This window comes from Corvus kubaryi, unplaced genomic scaffold, assembly GCF_017639235.1.
Source record: "Corvus kubaryi isolate FWS band 111438036 unplaced genomic scaffold, C.kubaryi_AGA036_p1.0 130, whole genome shotgun sequence".
NCBI classification, from domain to species: Eukaryota; Metazoa; Chordata; class Aves; order Passeriformes; family Corvidae; genus Corvus; species Corvus kubaryi.
In genome coordinates, this window is record NW_024580665.1 from 203,910 (window position 1) to 219,210 (window position 15,301).

Below are 15,301 nucleotides of genomic sequence, written 5' to 3' on the forward strand. Positions count from 1 at the left end.
GTTCCTTTACAGTGTTTGCTTGCAGAGATTAGTGACTCCAGCTGCAACTCACAAGCTCTGCTGAATTTGTCTCCTGTTAAGACAATTCTTCACTGCATTCCTGTGTCCAAGAAATATTCTATTGAATCTTATCTAAAAACACAGAACAGATGGAAGGAAACAAAGCAAATGTGGCTTATGGGTCCTCTTGTCTTACCTTTCCCTCTTAAGAGACTGATATCAAAAGGCTCATATGGTGTGAATTAGGCAAGATTTACCAGAGACAGTGGAGTTTGGGCTTGGTTTTGTTTGTTTATTTATTTAAATATTATGGTTTAGTATCTTATTTATGGTTTCTAGGCAAGATTTTTCAAATGGTAGTGGTATTATAAAATTAGGAGGAATAGGGACAACACTGGCAGAAAATGCAGGATCTCTCAGTAACTGGACAGAGGATTTTTCAAATGGTAGTGGTATTATAAAATTAGGAGGAATAGGGACAACACTGGCAGAAAATGCAGGATCTCTCAGTAACTGGACAGAGGATTTTTTTTTTTTTTTTAAAGCAAAGCTGAAGTTTAACACACAAAAAGGGTAAGGACTCCTTCATTGTTTTGTTTCATTGACAACACTCAAGATTATAAAAAATATGAATCCAAATGTCCAGAGTTGATTAAAGCCTCATGCTGGAGTTTGTGTAAAGAACCCTTTACAAATCCTCAAATTTTGGTTTAGTTGTAAGATGATGTAACTATTCCTTTGATTCGACTTGGCCATGGCGAAGAACAGTTAAGGCATTTTTAGTTCTTGGGACTTGCATTTGAGTTTCCTTAGGGTAGATTATTCCCTGATATGGGGAGGAGATGACTCATCTGGAGAGAACTGAAGCCCAGAGAGTGCCGCTCCCTGGGGACCCTGGAGAGGAGGGACAGCCCTTGGGCTGAGAGTCTGCAGGTGAATGAGACATTTCAAAGCAATTAGTTTCTCTGGTTGTGTTAAACTGCTGCTGGAGAACATCCAGTTGCATGGAAAAACATTTCCTGACTCACTTAGAATTTCATGAGCCACAAGCCCATCCACGATTGCTGTTTATCTTGTCTAGGAACCAAGACAGAGCTCTGCTTCATATTTAATTAGATGGAGGAAGGCAAAGAATTTTAAGATAAGATTATCTTCTGTTCGCCATCACAGCGCTCATGTAAGAAGTTTTCATGGCATGCAAACCAGAGTCTGATGGTAAGCCATTTGTTTTTGAGGACACTGAAAACAGCCTTGCAGAGTAATACTTTTTTTGTTTGAATACTCATATGAATTCTTTTCTGTATCTGAGTAAAAAGGTTAGTTATGTATTATTATGAAAACGAACAAGGAGGTGTAAAGAGATGTGTGGGAACCTGGGGCTCCTGGAGGAATAAACACATTCATTCCTATGGCTGTTGAAAGCAGCAGAAGAAAGACAAGTGAAGAGAACCTGAATCCAAGTTTCTTATTGCTGCAATAATTCTGACAATAATCAGAATTAAGGCACTGGGAATAACAGTATGAAGTCAGCCAAAAGCCAGAGCAATGGAGTTTTACAAACAACAATTGAGTTTATATTGTGGTCTCTCAGTTCCAGTTCTGCAAAGGTTTTTAAGCATGTTTAGGGACTGGCTGCTAGTCCTTGCTGTGGAGGCAGCTGAAATAGCAGAGTTTGAGGTGGCAGAAGGGGTGTGAAGACGATGCAGAACCAGGTTGGAGTCCTGTGAGGTTTTCTGTTTAGTTTAAATCTTCAGTGTTGACACCAGTGTGCAACAAGTGTTGCAGCCACATACCACTCTCACACAGAAACCAGAAATGTCACGAGTCTGCACCACCACAGCTGCAGACCATCCTCTGCTCTGAGCTAGTCTGATCCTTTGTGACTCAAAACCCTTCAGATCAGTGCTCTCCCCTTGCAGTGAGGTCAGAGGAAGCCTGGGCAATGTCTGTAGAGCTTGTCAGTGTTTACTGTACTGTCCAGGGCTTGCTCATGAGTTGGGGTCCTGCTCTTCTCCCAGCAGAAGGATGTGGAAGGCAGAGGAGATGGTGCTTTAGACTCAGTTTTGCTAATCCTGTATCGCTGAACAAGTTGTTACTCCTATTCAATAAACTCCCTACCCGTGATCTTAATGCCTATGAAATACTGGCTGCACTTTGGTAATGAGTCACGGATGGGTATCAAGTGATGGCTTGGTATGGGGAGTGACATCCTGGGGATGTGTTGTAACCTGGGCAGAGGGGATGTGCATGCACTGGGATAGGCACAAAACATCCCTAAGGAGAACTAAGGTCATCAGGCTGCACACAAATCTACCTTGGTCCAAGCGCATTCTGCATCTCTCTGCTGTTCAGAAAAGGATCCAAGTTGCTCTGGGCCAAAGGGAGATCCACAGTGCTCAAGGGAAAGCTGGAATTCCTAACACAGAGGTGTCTATAGCTTTCCTGCACACCAGTAAAACAGCTCATCATTAAGCATTCATGGTGCCAGACAAACAAGTAAAATTCAGGAACAAGTAACTGCCTTTGTGGCTTTGTGAGGATGTCTGTGTCTTTGCACTTTCAAATGCTGGCTTAATAAATCCTGAAGTGCCTTTTTGCTCCCAGCCGACATGATTAGTACAGCTGTTAGCTGGTGTGTCTGCTACAGAAAACAACTGGCAACCCCTAGGTGGATAAGCACCAGAGGCCTGCAACCCCCATGATTTTCTCCCCTTTTGAGAAACTAAGACATAAAATAAAAATGTTCCTTTTTTCCTCTTCAAATCCATAACCAGACATGATGTAAAGACAGTCACTTCTGCAATAGTATTTCGGAGAGTGCCTGTTAAAGTGAAGATGCTTTAATGTTCTGCACAGCTGGAGCCCCTATGGGGTCAGGCAGGTCCAAGTGTGACACAAGCACCAAGGCAGCACATCCCATCCACTGCCCACAGCCCCTCCTGCCTACCTGGCTTGGGGATCGAGGGATGTCCAGATGTACAATGCCTCTTTTCCACTCAGCAGCTCTTCTACAAGGTGAGAAGGGGGGTTGTGGGAATGTTCAGGGGTGCTGACCATAAACTTCAGGCTATAATTGCATCTTTCCTCATACCTATTTTCCCACAGGGAAATCCTGAGCAGGAGACAAATAACCTCTCTGATTTTACCAGCTTTCCCTTCTGCTTTTTTCAACATAATCACATCCACTGATTTCTGCTTGTTTGCAGGTCTTGTTTGCAGCTGGAAGCTCAAAAACATTATTTATTTTCTGTATGGATTCCTAATCTGGAAATGGATCTAATTTGTTTTACCAAATTACAAGTGAATTAAGATGAACACATTGTGTTACATCCGGATACATCATGGTGCTTTCATGACAGAGGAAAAACCACGTTTGTCACTGCTGTTATTTTCTTCTTTCCTCAGTATCATTAACTCCAAACTCCATGGTTTTTCTTGGGGCAGGAGTTGAGGAGCCAGAGCTGCAGCTGTTCCACATCTTTCATCATTTCAGCCCTTTAAGAATATCCCTGCCAACACTGGAAGTGCTCTTCCCTTGTAGTCCCTCCCCTTGCTCTTAGACACACTTTGATTATCTGCAATATTGCAATTGATAGTATTACTAAATAGTTCTGAAAATTTTCCTTTCGGCAACTTCTTCCCTTTTGAATGGAATTTTTTTCCCTACCTGGAAATCAGCTTTAGGGCCTTGTATGACTAAGGAGAGTAAATACCCCACAGTTCCAAATGAGACAAGTATTTTGCCTTTCCATTTCCTCACCCATCAGGAAGAATTTTGTGCAAAATGCAGGAGAAATGTCAAAGTGATAAAATAGCATTTGTTGTGGTTCAGTCTCTGGTTAGATCAGCTGGTGTTATGGAAAACATTCAGCACTATCCTGACTTTGTGGAGGGCAAATATTTTATAGGTACCACTACTTCAATGACAATTTTACTGACTGACAAATACTACATCAGCTGAGGTTTTTGTTATAGTTTCTTAGTTTACTGTTTTAAACCTGAAGCATATCTGAAGTATATTTCTTTGCTAGGAAAGTTTGCAGTCTGGATGTGAGATGGACTCCCCATACTGCATTTATAGGTACAGACATCAACTTTAGTTTCTTGCCGCCAAACCACATTTATTCTGAGATGCAGTAAACACTGCTCCTTTTCAGAAAATTTGTTTAAAGCAACTGATTTGCAAGATTATTTTGTGAGAATAATTAAGATCTCAGCTTAACCAGCTGTGGTAATTAGCACTCACTAAGCCTGTCTTTGGAGAAATACAGCACACTGTCTTATTTTAGTTCTTTCATAATAAGGACTGAGAAAATAATGTAAATAACCATTTATTTACATGCTCTCCTGAGCAGCTCCTTGGGATGGGGAGCCTGGGGCAGAGTCTGGGCTGGGTGTGAGCTGCCACAGTGGTGATTTCTGCCCGCCCAACTCCCAAGGTGTGTCATTTTGGTAAACACGGGTGATAAATTTAACTCGTCATCATGACGTAAGCAAAACCTGTTGTCAGTCAAGGTGGAAGTGTATGCTACTCCCTTCTTACAGGAAGGGCTATTTTTACTTTAATAACTCATAGAGCAGCCTCCTGGGCTCCTGCCCAGGCTGATGGGGCAGTGGTGGTCCAGGGTAGGATGCTGGGGAAGCTGCTTGGGCACGCCTTGCACTGTGGCAGCAGGTGGCTTGGCTGGTCCTGCGCCCTGCCAGAGCTGCTGGCAGCAAGGCAAAGGATGCCCAGGACATGGCTTTGCAGATAGCTGACCCAGGTGGGTAGAAAGCCTTTGGTCACTGTTTCGTGCTGCAGCATGGAGGGAAAGGGTATTTGCAGGAAAGGGTGAGAATATGACACTCATTCTCATCGTGGCTGAGCTACTGTGGTGCTTTATCTCCTGGGGCTACAAATGTTCCTGGGACAGGGAACACACCCAGAGCTCTCACCAGCACAGTGCACAGCGGTAAAGTTTTTTTTGTGTTATATGGTTGTCCTCCTATGGCAGCAAATACCAACGGATACTTCATGTCAAGGAATATGTCAATAAAAACAAATAAATGTTCCTCCTCTTACCCAGCTGCCAGGTCCAATGCTGACCATTGCATGTCCCTGCATGTGCAGGGCTGGTGCAAGCGAAGGACTTACTCCCCTCCACTTCCTTCTCTGCTCCTTGCCAGGTTACAGCCACAGTTGTGTGTGCTTGATTCAGGCAGTGCCCTGGATTACAAGGCAGGGAGCAGGCATGGGCTGCTCCCAGATGGACAAGCTTCCTGGTATTGACACAGTTTCTCATCTTAACCTGCACAACCACTGTCTTGGTTGTGCCTTTGAAGACCCCTCACCCTAGGAAAGTTGGGCTACATGAGCCTGCCTGTGCTCCTATGGGATGGCTGGGGGTCTCCAGTATGGGGCTGTGCCGTTGCCTTCCTTGGGATGGAGCCTGTGCTTTTTGCAATCCAGTGTACTGCTTGCTGCAGATTTGATTCTGGCACTTGCTGATGTAGCTCTCCTGGTCTCACTGCACTTTGTGAGAGAAATAGGAGAAAAAAGAGACTAAATTTACCTGGGCCAAGATTTACAACAGGGATTTTTCAGCCATTCACAAGTCCTGGCATGCATGAGCAGGTCTGGGGCCAAGGCACTTACTGTAATTTCACCATCTCAACATAGGCAGGAGGAGATGTTCCCCATGCCCTGTTCTGTAGCAGCAGTGATTTCCTTCCAGGTGAGTAACAGCAATGCAGCAACAGGCAGGGAGTACAGGATGCTGAGAGTGGGGACATCTTCATGTCCGTCTCTTCCTGCCTGTCCTGGTCACCACTGGACATTTCTCAACCCAAGTCCCACATTTGCAAGCACAGGGCACTGTAGTGTGACTTCTTGGGTGCATGTTGGGGTTTTAGGAGTTCTCCCTCCATTTTCTTTTTCTCTTAAAGAATTTTCCCTATATATTTGTCCCAGGGGGACAAATTACTGGGTGCTTAAGAAAAACAAAAGACCTGGCCATGGAGAGAGGGGTCCAACTGGCTACTCTCTTTCACCTGGGGTTTTCTTGTGTAGGGTGCAGGGATGCTGCAAGATTTGAACTGGGAAAAAGAGTTGGGTACAGCCCCTAGTGGGCGGGTTTTTCTCAGCGTTCGGAGGGAGAGGAGGGTGGCCACAGTTGTGGAGGGAGTTTGTCGCTGCTGCAGGCTTCTGCTTTCGGCTGCCTTCCTTCTACCATGAGTGGAGCTTGCTCACTGGAGCGACTGTTACACTGGGATGCTAACACCCTACCTCACTAAAAGAGGGACCTTTTTGCCATCTGCTCAGGTGCCTCAGGGAAAACCCCGGGATTCCCAAGCTCGCCTTTCCCTGCCCCACTGGGAGCCAGGCTGCAGCCACCCTGCCCCCACCATTGGTTTGAGTCTTTGCTACTCTGTAGCCCCGCACACCTGGCCTGCCAAGACCTCCCGGGGTTCCCGTCGCAGGTCCAGAGTTTGATACATCTTGTCCACCACCCAGGATTTGTGCTCGTTCCTGCTGTTCCAGCCTGCTGTTCCCGAGGGTCTGGCCAGACACTGGGATGGGCTACCCAGGGGGTTTGTGAAGCCTTTGTTCTATCCCTTCCCAGGATCCCAGGCCGCCATTACCGCGTGCTCCCTGAGCTTGCTCCAGAGTACCCCCTACAGCTGCGGGGGAACCATCACACCTGCCCTGCCCACCGGGAGCCGCCAGCGCCCCTTCCAGCTGCGAGCGGAACTGCACCTGAGGGGAAAGGGCCGGACAGCCGAGAAGGCTGGGACTGGGTTTGTAGTTTTGTTTGTTGTTACTGCCATAGTTATTGTTGTTTGTTTGCCTGTTTATCCATATATATCTATTAGTAAAAAACTGTTGTTCCTATTCCTCGTATCTTTGCCTGAAAGCCCCTTAATTTCAAAATTATAATAATTCAGAAGGAAGGGGGTTGCATTTTCCATTTCAAGAGAGATTCCTGCCTTCCTTAGGAGACACTTGTCTTTCAAACCAAGGCAACCTTTCAAACCTCCCTGGGTGTAAGTACTGGGTGAGTAGTCTCAGCTACCTTGCAAAGGCCACTTGTAACAGGTGTGCACTGCAAAAGCCACTGTTTGAGCTAGCCATCGCTTACCTTGTTTTTCAGGGTGTCTCTGCCACTGTCCTTGTTGTTGTCTGTTATTGGGCTTGTTTCCATCAAGAGGAGCCAGAGTCCTTTTCTCATTGTGCTGTTGGTGACAGCATGCAAATGGCATCACCATGGTAGCATGATGGGGTGTAATGTATCATCATTAGAGTGCAGTAATGTGGTACCCAGCTTGCATGAGAACAACTGCCAGTCTCCCACCAGGCTGCATTTTAGCAGACCTCATCTCTCCATCAGTGATTTTAAGAGAAGCTGTTGAGGAGTTAGCTACTTGTGCTGCTGGCAGTTTGCTTAACTCACTAGTTGGGCCATTTAAAAGCAAGATGCTCACAGGGTAAGAGGATGCTGTGGGCATGGGGACTTCAGCCCCACATCATTTACCCCCTTAATCAGGAAGTTTAGAAGAGATTTTTAGTTTAAAACCTACCAAAATTAAAGAAAAAAAAAGTCAAATTAAATAAGCTGCAAGTATAACAAAGCAGCTCACACCAGCTGCTGAGTCTTTTTGACGTTAGAAAGCACATTTGGCTCTCACAAAAGAGAAGAGTGTAATTTTGAACTTCCAGTCCTTTTCCCTCTGTAACAACAGCTCTTTTCCCTTCTTGAAACTTAGCTCACTGCTTTTTACAAAATCTCTTACAGGTAAGGAAGCTTTCAGGAATGAAAGAAGGCCTACAGATTTTGATTAAAAGGTCCTGGTATGATCAGGATGCTTTAAAAAGGAGGACATTCCCAGGCACATATCGTAAGTGGATCTGTCAGAATGATTCCTTTGGCTGCGAACACACAGATTGAGACCCCAGTCTACATCACCCAGAACTGAACTCATGTGGTGGGGGTTAGTGCTTCCCCATGCTGGTGTCCAAAAATAACTGTAAATAATTGTAACATTGCTAGCCTGAGCTCCGCAGTTTCTGTGCCAGAGCGCGAGGTGCTGTGATCTTCCAAGAGTGTCTCGTAAGCAAAGCTGCTCACCAGGATCAGCCACACACTCACACACGCGTGCACACACAAACGCATGAGTAGCTTCAGTAATATGGGTTGATGGCAAAGAGCCAGGAAGGATCGTTGCATAGAGTTCCACAGGTGGAGGTTTATTGCATCCACACCAAGAAGGAGTCCAGAGGCAAAGACAGAGAACAATGGAGAGTCCAGGTTTATGTACAAGAGTGGGGCGAGCACCAGAGACCAATGATCTGAGGGCACGGGGGCGGTACAAAGGCGGGACTAGGAAATGGGAGCCAATGGGGAAGCTCTGGGGGAGTGGCGAGGGACAAGGGCCAATGGGGGGAACCTGGAGTGGAGAACTTTCTAGGACATGAAACGTATAAGGTAGCAAGGGGGTGGAGTGGCGAACGGCCAACCAGGAATGCTGAACTGGGGTACATTACCGTAACAAAATAAAGCCTTCTGGGAGAGGCTTCTCTTCTCACCCTAACCTAGACTGAAGTCTCTGGTACTAGTGATACCATGATGATGTTTTTGCCTTTTCTTTTATACCCCTTTTATGCCTTTTTACAACTTCTATATTCTTAGCGCTTTTTGCCTACATTCTTCAACTTGTTTGTCAAGCTAGGAGACTAAACATTTTAGAAGCTTTGTAATTAGGGATCAGTGTGCCCCAGACCCCAAGGTCCTCTCCAGAACACATTCTGTAAACTAAGATAGAACCATCCAGGGGAAGAGTGCTTGGGGAGGGGGGCTCATTCAAGCCGCTCACTGGGGAATTTTTGATAGATATAATTAGTAAGACCTATAATGTTAGACCAGGTCTTTTGGGGGTGTGCACTGTGGTGTGCACTGAGGTGTATTTGACCTGGATGTGTGCACCTAAGGATCCTTAAAATACATAAAAAGGTAAAATCCCTTTTTCCCTTCTAACCATGTTTGCCTCTTGATTTTAAGACCAGGAAAAGGCATCACTAGCGACTGTCTTACCCGAGAACTCTCTTTGTCCCTTGTACCACAGGCTAACCGGTCACCACAGTAACTCTTGTAACTTTTTGTCATTCCCTGTGAAGTAAACTGGATTAGCTTAATTTAGTTATCATAAATTTCAGACTAAGCTGAAATGTCTTTTGCAAGTCAAGTGGTTTCGTAACTCAGAAGCCACCATGGTAAGATATCATTTACTCTCAGTTTTCACATGCTTTGATAGGTTTTATTGATTAGTGATTAATAATGCTGCATAAATTTTAATAAGAAGTTGGGGCTATATATAGTTGTGGTGACAGACATGTGCAATGAGTTCCTCCTGTATGGGTTGTGGTTTCACCTCCTTGTAGAGATATTTCATTAAAAGATTGTCACTTAAATTTGGAGCCCTAATGTTTCTGCCTTGTGACATCCTGGGTCTTCTCCAGCCGTACTTCCCCTTGCAGGTGTGAGTAAATCCATGGCTGGATATGATTTCATGGATGGCTCACTGTCATGCTGCAGTTTCTTGCAAACACGAATTGTTGGTTATATGCCAGGAGTTACTCATGAAAGGTGGTGGAGATTTTCCAGTGATGGATGGGGCTGTTCAGCTGCTTGGGAAGAAAACTCCTGGATGGTGCAGTTGTATGCTCTGACCCAGTCAGCCTCCCACCACAGGCAGATGCTCATGGGGCTGGTGCCGACTGCCTGGCAGAGGCTGTGCTGTGGTGGGCTTTTAATTCCCTGAGGGTGGCATTGCCTGGTCCTGGTGGCACAGTCCCAGTGTCTCCTAGGGCTGCACAGCGCCCCATGGTCTGCCCTGCAGCACCCAAATGCCGGTCCTTCATTATTACAATGGAAAGACTTTCCTGTCCCTGTCATTTTACAGGCATTCACTCTCACATGCAATAAAAGAATACAGGAGAGCAGGATTTTTTAATCCTGTTATTACTGATGACTTTTGGGAGTAGCAATACCCCACCTAAATATTTTCCCCACAGGCTAATTTTTTCAGTCCTCTAAGCAGCTGCGGAAAGAGAAGGCTGAACTCCATTGTACATTGACAGGAAGTTGCTGTAAGACTTGAGCATTCATTACCCTTCTCCCCATGATCCCATTTCACACATGCTGCTGCAGAATGGAAACCCTGCTCTGTCCTCCACAGGTCTGAGGTCATCAACACCGCAAGGAACATTGTCAGGATAAAGGTTTGCTACATCATGATTGCACTGACTGTGCTGGGTTGTGTGACCATGATCATCACAGGCAAAGAAGTGAGTATTGTTTCTGAGGGAACTGGTTCACCTAATGTATGGTCTATGTATGTTCTTTGGAAATAAGCACGTGGGTGACAGGTGTATGTATGCACAGGATCTGTATCACCCCTTCTCCAGAGGAGACATTGGCATTGGGAAGCACAACCTATTGATTAATGTGTTCCTTCTGACCCACTCTGCCATAAACCTGTGCAGTGCTCTATATGATGGTGTCTCAACAAGAGGTTGGGCCAAAGGTGATGGAGTAGCTCAGACCGTGTCAATGGCACCTGGTTCTGTCTGGCATCTGTCAGTCATGAGGTTCCTGTGGTCCTGCCTGCCTAGCCTGGATGGCACCTGGTTCTGTCTGGCATCTGTCAGTCATGAGGTTCCTGTGGTCCTGCCTGCCTAGCCTGGATGCCACCATGGTTACCAAGAGCTGTGACCCTTCTCCCTATCCCATCCCACTGCTGGGTCTCCAGTTTGACTTGCAAGTCCCAGTGCACCTGTAAACAATTTACAGTACAATTCTCCTGCTAATCAGAGCTGCAAATGCTGAAAATGTGGGATAACAAGGAAACAGATTAACTTCTATCACTGCAAAATATCAAAAAGGACAGTGAGGTGTCAAAGGAAGTGGTGCAAATGTGGGGAAATTTAGTGGTGGAAACTGTGCGCATGCAATGATTTCCACCAAACTGTTTCCAGGCTGTGAAGAAGGATCAGACACTGCTAAGGGTGAACACAGAAAAGAAGGCCAAATGGAGGGCTGAAGTGGAGAAAGATCAGGAGGCAGCTGTCAGGAAGTCACAATGACTTGGAACAGATTAATTTTAACAGAAGGAGACAAATGATTTGCACATGTGGCATATGGACCTGTCTTTGTTTAACTCTATAGAGCTTTTTCACTGGCACTCTCTCAGAGCAAAGACTCCACTGCTTAAAAACTGCTCCATGTGAACTGGGAACCCCCTGTGGAAACTCCAACTGCTTTCTGTGGCTTCTGGTCTTTGGCACCAGGTTCATCTGATGTACAAAAATCTCTCTAAACTGGAAAATGTGGGAAGGACAAATGCAGGACTCCCCAGCTCAGGATCAGCTTTTCAGGGTGCTGCTGGTACTCAGGTCTCCTCACAGTCAGGAAGGACATGGCCCCACATCAGGGAGGATCACATTCTGTGCAATGCCTCCAGGGCAAACAGCCTTGGCCAAAGTGACCTAGAGCAGTGGGAAAAGCAGTCTGAAATATGTTTTGCAACCACAAAGACATCAATTATCTTGTTTTTAAGCCTGCTGCCATCACTGTCCCCTCTCCCTTCCACCAGCACCTCGTGGGATGCTGTGGCAAGGGGAGAGGGGGGGCATGAGCATGAAGAGGGTCTGGGAAGATGGAAGAATGTGAACAGACCCTGATGACTGATTTGGGCCAAAAGGGGCTTTAGGCCAGAGGAGATGGTGGTGGTGTGAAGTGCTTCCTGTGGGGCAGCCCAGGGAATCCATGCCTGATGCAGGGAGCCTGGTCTGGAGACATCTCTTGTCCTATAGCACCTCACTGTCTTTCATCTTCTGCTTCCAGTCATTATCATGAAAGTTGTCTAGCACTTGCTTAGCTGTGATTTTAGTCCAGAGTAATTGTTAATACATGGTTTGCTAAAACTGAATTCTTTTAAATCGTCATAGTTCATTAACTCATAATAAAACAGCTGTCCAATTACATCTAAAACAAACACATCTCTTCACAGCTTCATTTAGAGTGTCGCCAAACTCTCTGGGACGATGCTTAACAGATGAGAAAAATCCTAATGAAATATTCAAAATTACATTTTCATGGAGTGACTTAACTTCAAGACAGGCCCCAGTTCATGCCTATGGGTGCTGATGCTCTGATTCCCCAAGTGTCACCTGTAACCCTTCAAGACCTGTAACGCTGGCTGGTGGAGCTGGATGTGCTGCATGGAGTACCAAGGGACACAGCGTGGCAAAACCCAGCCAGTCTTACCCCAACTGCTACAGGAGATGCTGTAGCCGTGCTCAGCCTTAGTGCAATGTCCTGAGCATCACACTGGTGCTTGGCCCTTCCAAGGTTTATTACTTGGAGCAGTCGCACTCCAGGGGAGTCTGGAAGCTCCTGCTCAGGTCTCTGAGGTTTATTGTGTCAAAAATCATGTCAATTTATTGCTGAAGTGTCACTGCAGAAACAAGCTGCTGGCAAAGTTGGGCTGGGGCACTGGCAGGTGGTCAGCAGTTGTTGGGCTCTGGGACTCCATCTTCTGTGCCTGTGGTCTTTGGGCATTTTTTTTCCCTCTGGTGCTCCTTAGGTGTCGCTGTTATCCCCAGAGAGATGGCAAAAATCACTACATAAGTCCAGGTCAGATGGTATGGCCGAAGCAGAGCTAAGACCATGTTTAATGGAAAGCTTTATGGAAAGTTTTATAGTGTCGTTTGCAATAAAGAAATTACATGATTGGCCTATTCACCCACCACCTCTCAAGGTGATAGGTTGAGCAGTATAATGCCCATCTGTAAATATTGTTTTTCCATGTACCCAAAACAATATGCAGTTCTCATAACAATTATGCAGCTGCCAAGAGTTTATTTTTCTCTAACTGCTTTCTCATGAGAGACTGTGTGAGAATGAAAGCTTCTCACAGGAAAGCTGTGAGAAGATTGTGAGAAGCTGCAAGAAGCTCTCTACTAGCTTTTAGTATCCATACTTAGGAGCACTTCTCTCCATGCTGCACACTTGTTTAGGGTGGGGCAGATGTCCCAGCTTGCAGTCCTTGTTTATGACTCACAGCCCCATGCAGTACAGTTCACCAAAAGTGATGTCTGGTCCCTGTAGTATTCCTCACAAAGCACATCTGAGGGAAGTGAAATAGTGGTCTAGGACAAGTACAGAGTGAACAAGTCTCTGCTGAGAAAGCACTTTTGCTTCACAGGTAATACGGGCTCTTTCATTTTATATGACCTGGTTTCCTTGGTTAGTGCAATAAACTGCAAGAATTACCTCAAAGTTAGTGTTCATTTGGAGATAAACTAGAAGAGCTTTCTCAGTCTCTTAGATGTTATTTTTTTTAATTCTAAAATGACTTTCATGTGCCCTTTTCAGAAGGTACATGTAACAATTAAAAGAACCATTTTCATGCTTGTAAACAAATCCACATCCATGTCCTGAGCTTCCCTGCCTTAAGCAGGAATGGAGATGACCATAGCAATATCTAAACAACAAGAAAATTAATTGTGACTTGTTCCACTCTCTGCTCTGCACTCCCTTCTGCCTAGGAAAAAAACCTGCTTCAGTTGTGAGCTATTATCAGATCCTCCTAAACAGCTGTGGTCTCTGCCTACAGTGCATAAAGCTGCCACATTACACACAGTCATTAAGAAAAAATCAATTCCTCCTCCATGAGCCACTGGTAGTGCATCATCTGAGTGACCAGATGACCCAGGTGCTTTTGGGCTCTTATAAAGAGCTGTGTAGGGAAAGACCCTTTACCAGTGCCTACATGATTATTCATTTTAATATCATAATACGCCCCAAAAAATCAATTGGATTGATCTCTGGCTTGCACTTGGTCAGCGGTGGGTGGCTGCCGGTGTAGCATAGCCTCAGCTGGAGTCTCCCCTGTATGAACAGGACATGCCTCTCCAACACTGGGACTTACCACTGCTTGTTAAAATCTGTTTCCATCTGTGTCTGCAAAGTCCTTTGACTCTTCTCTTGAAAAGCCTCTAATTAACATAGACTCCTGAATGTATAATTGGCTGATCCTCAGCACCTTACAATTGTGGGTTTCTTTATTTCCCCTCCCATCTATACTGCTTCAGTCTCACACCTGATCATCCAGGCATTTAAAAAGGGGATGGGAGGTGTTATTGGGTAGGAGCTATTCTTCCCTTTTTAATAAGGTAGGTGCCTTGTGTTTTGCCAGCCTGGCCCTGAGGAGAGGGGCTGGCTCCTTTCTGAGGCAGGGGATAGAGCTGAGAATGTGCTGGTTTGCTATGGTGCTCAGAGAGACCAAGAGTGAATACTTTCAACTCTCATGCCTTGTTTACTGCTCTTTTGGGGGGAAAGGATGCTTCTTCCCTTGCAGAATTTTTTCTCTTTTAATGAACTCTTATATGGCAATGGTTCACAACATACTGGTAGTTGGTGCCACAGAGATTTGCATTACAGTAACAATTATTGAGAAAGCTTTTCTGTAGTAGCTGGAGATCTAATTCTACTTCCATTAAAACCAGTGCTGCAGTTCCTCCTGGCTGTGGATTAAGGTTATCATCCATGACTTTTTGAAGTTTCAGTGATTTCCAGAGACTCAGCTTCCCCAGGGAGTCAGGCTGCTGCAGGGCAGAGCTGGGTGCGCTGAGCTTTCTTCCTCCAATGTGGTGAGATCAAATTTTTATGAGAGGCTCTGCATCATGAGCATCCCAGTATGCCAGAGGAAAAAAGTCTGAGCTCAGGAGATCTCAGTCCCTTCTTTATTCATTTTACCTCTTGTTTTGACCTTCTCAGGGTGTTTCTAGTGACACTTCATTTATTTCCATCTGCTGTGGGTATGTCTTCTCCAGACTGGTATGTTCCTCCACTTGAGAAGGATTTTTTTCTGTTTTTTCTTGCCATTCAGAAAAACCTATTTTTAAAGACTGCCCTGTTCTTTCAGTGCTTAGTCTCCCACTAAGCTGAGAAGCTGCTGCTTGTTTTAAGTCTAAATGTACCCAGCTTCAGCTTCCAGGCATTGAATATTGTCTTCAACATGGAGTATAAAGCTTTCAACCCAACTCTTCCCTGTGTGTTACCAGTCACCCCTCAGCTGTTGTTTGCAGTTGTATGGCTGCTATGTTCAAAACACCTGGAGTTTCTAACCATTGCCTGGTGGGTATCATTGGCTTACTGGCCATTTAAGTGATTGACACTATAGTGAATTTATTCCTGTATCAAGTGATTTACTACATTAGCAGCCTCTTCATAAACAATCCAAATGGATTGCTTTTGTTGGT

The 15,301-nt window shown here is 45.3% G+C and overlaps 1 protein-coding gene across 1 annotated transcript; it reads left to right on the plus strand.

Annotated features, from left to right (window-relative positions):
* Nucleotides 1–4,631: 4,631 nt before the first annotated feature.
* Nucleotides 4,632–11,119, plus strand: LOC121664254 (protein FAM162B-like). The gene is given in 5 exon segments (XM_042027425.1): nt 4,632–4,656; nt 4,659–4,763; nt 7,773–7,875; nt 10,213–10,321; nt 11,012–11,119. Coding segments are annotated over 5 exon segments (450 nt in total).
* The last annotated feature ends 4,182 nt before the right edge of the window (nt 11,120–15,301 follow it).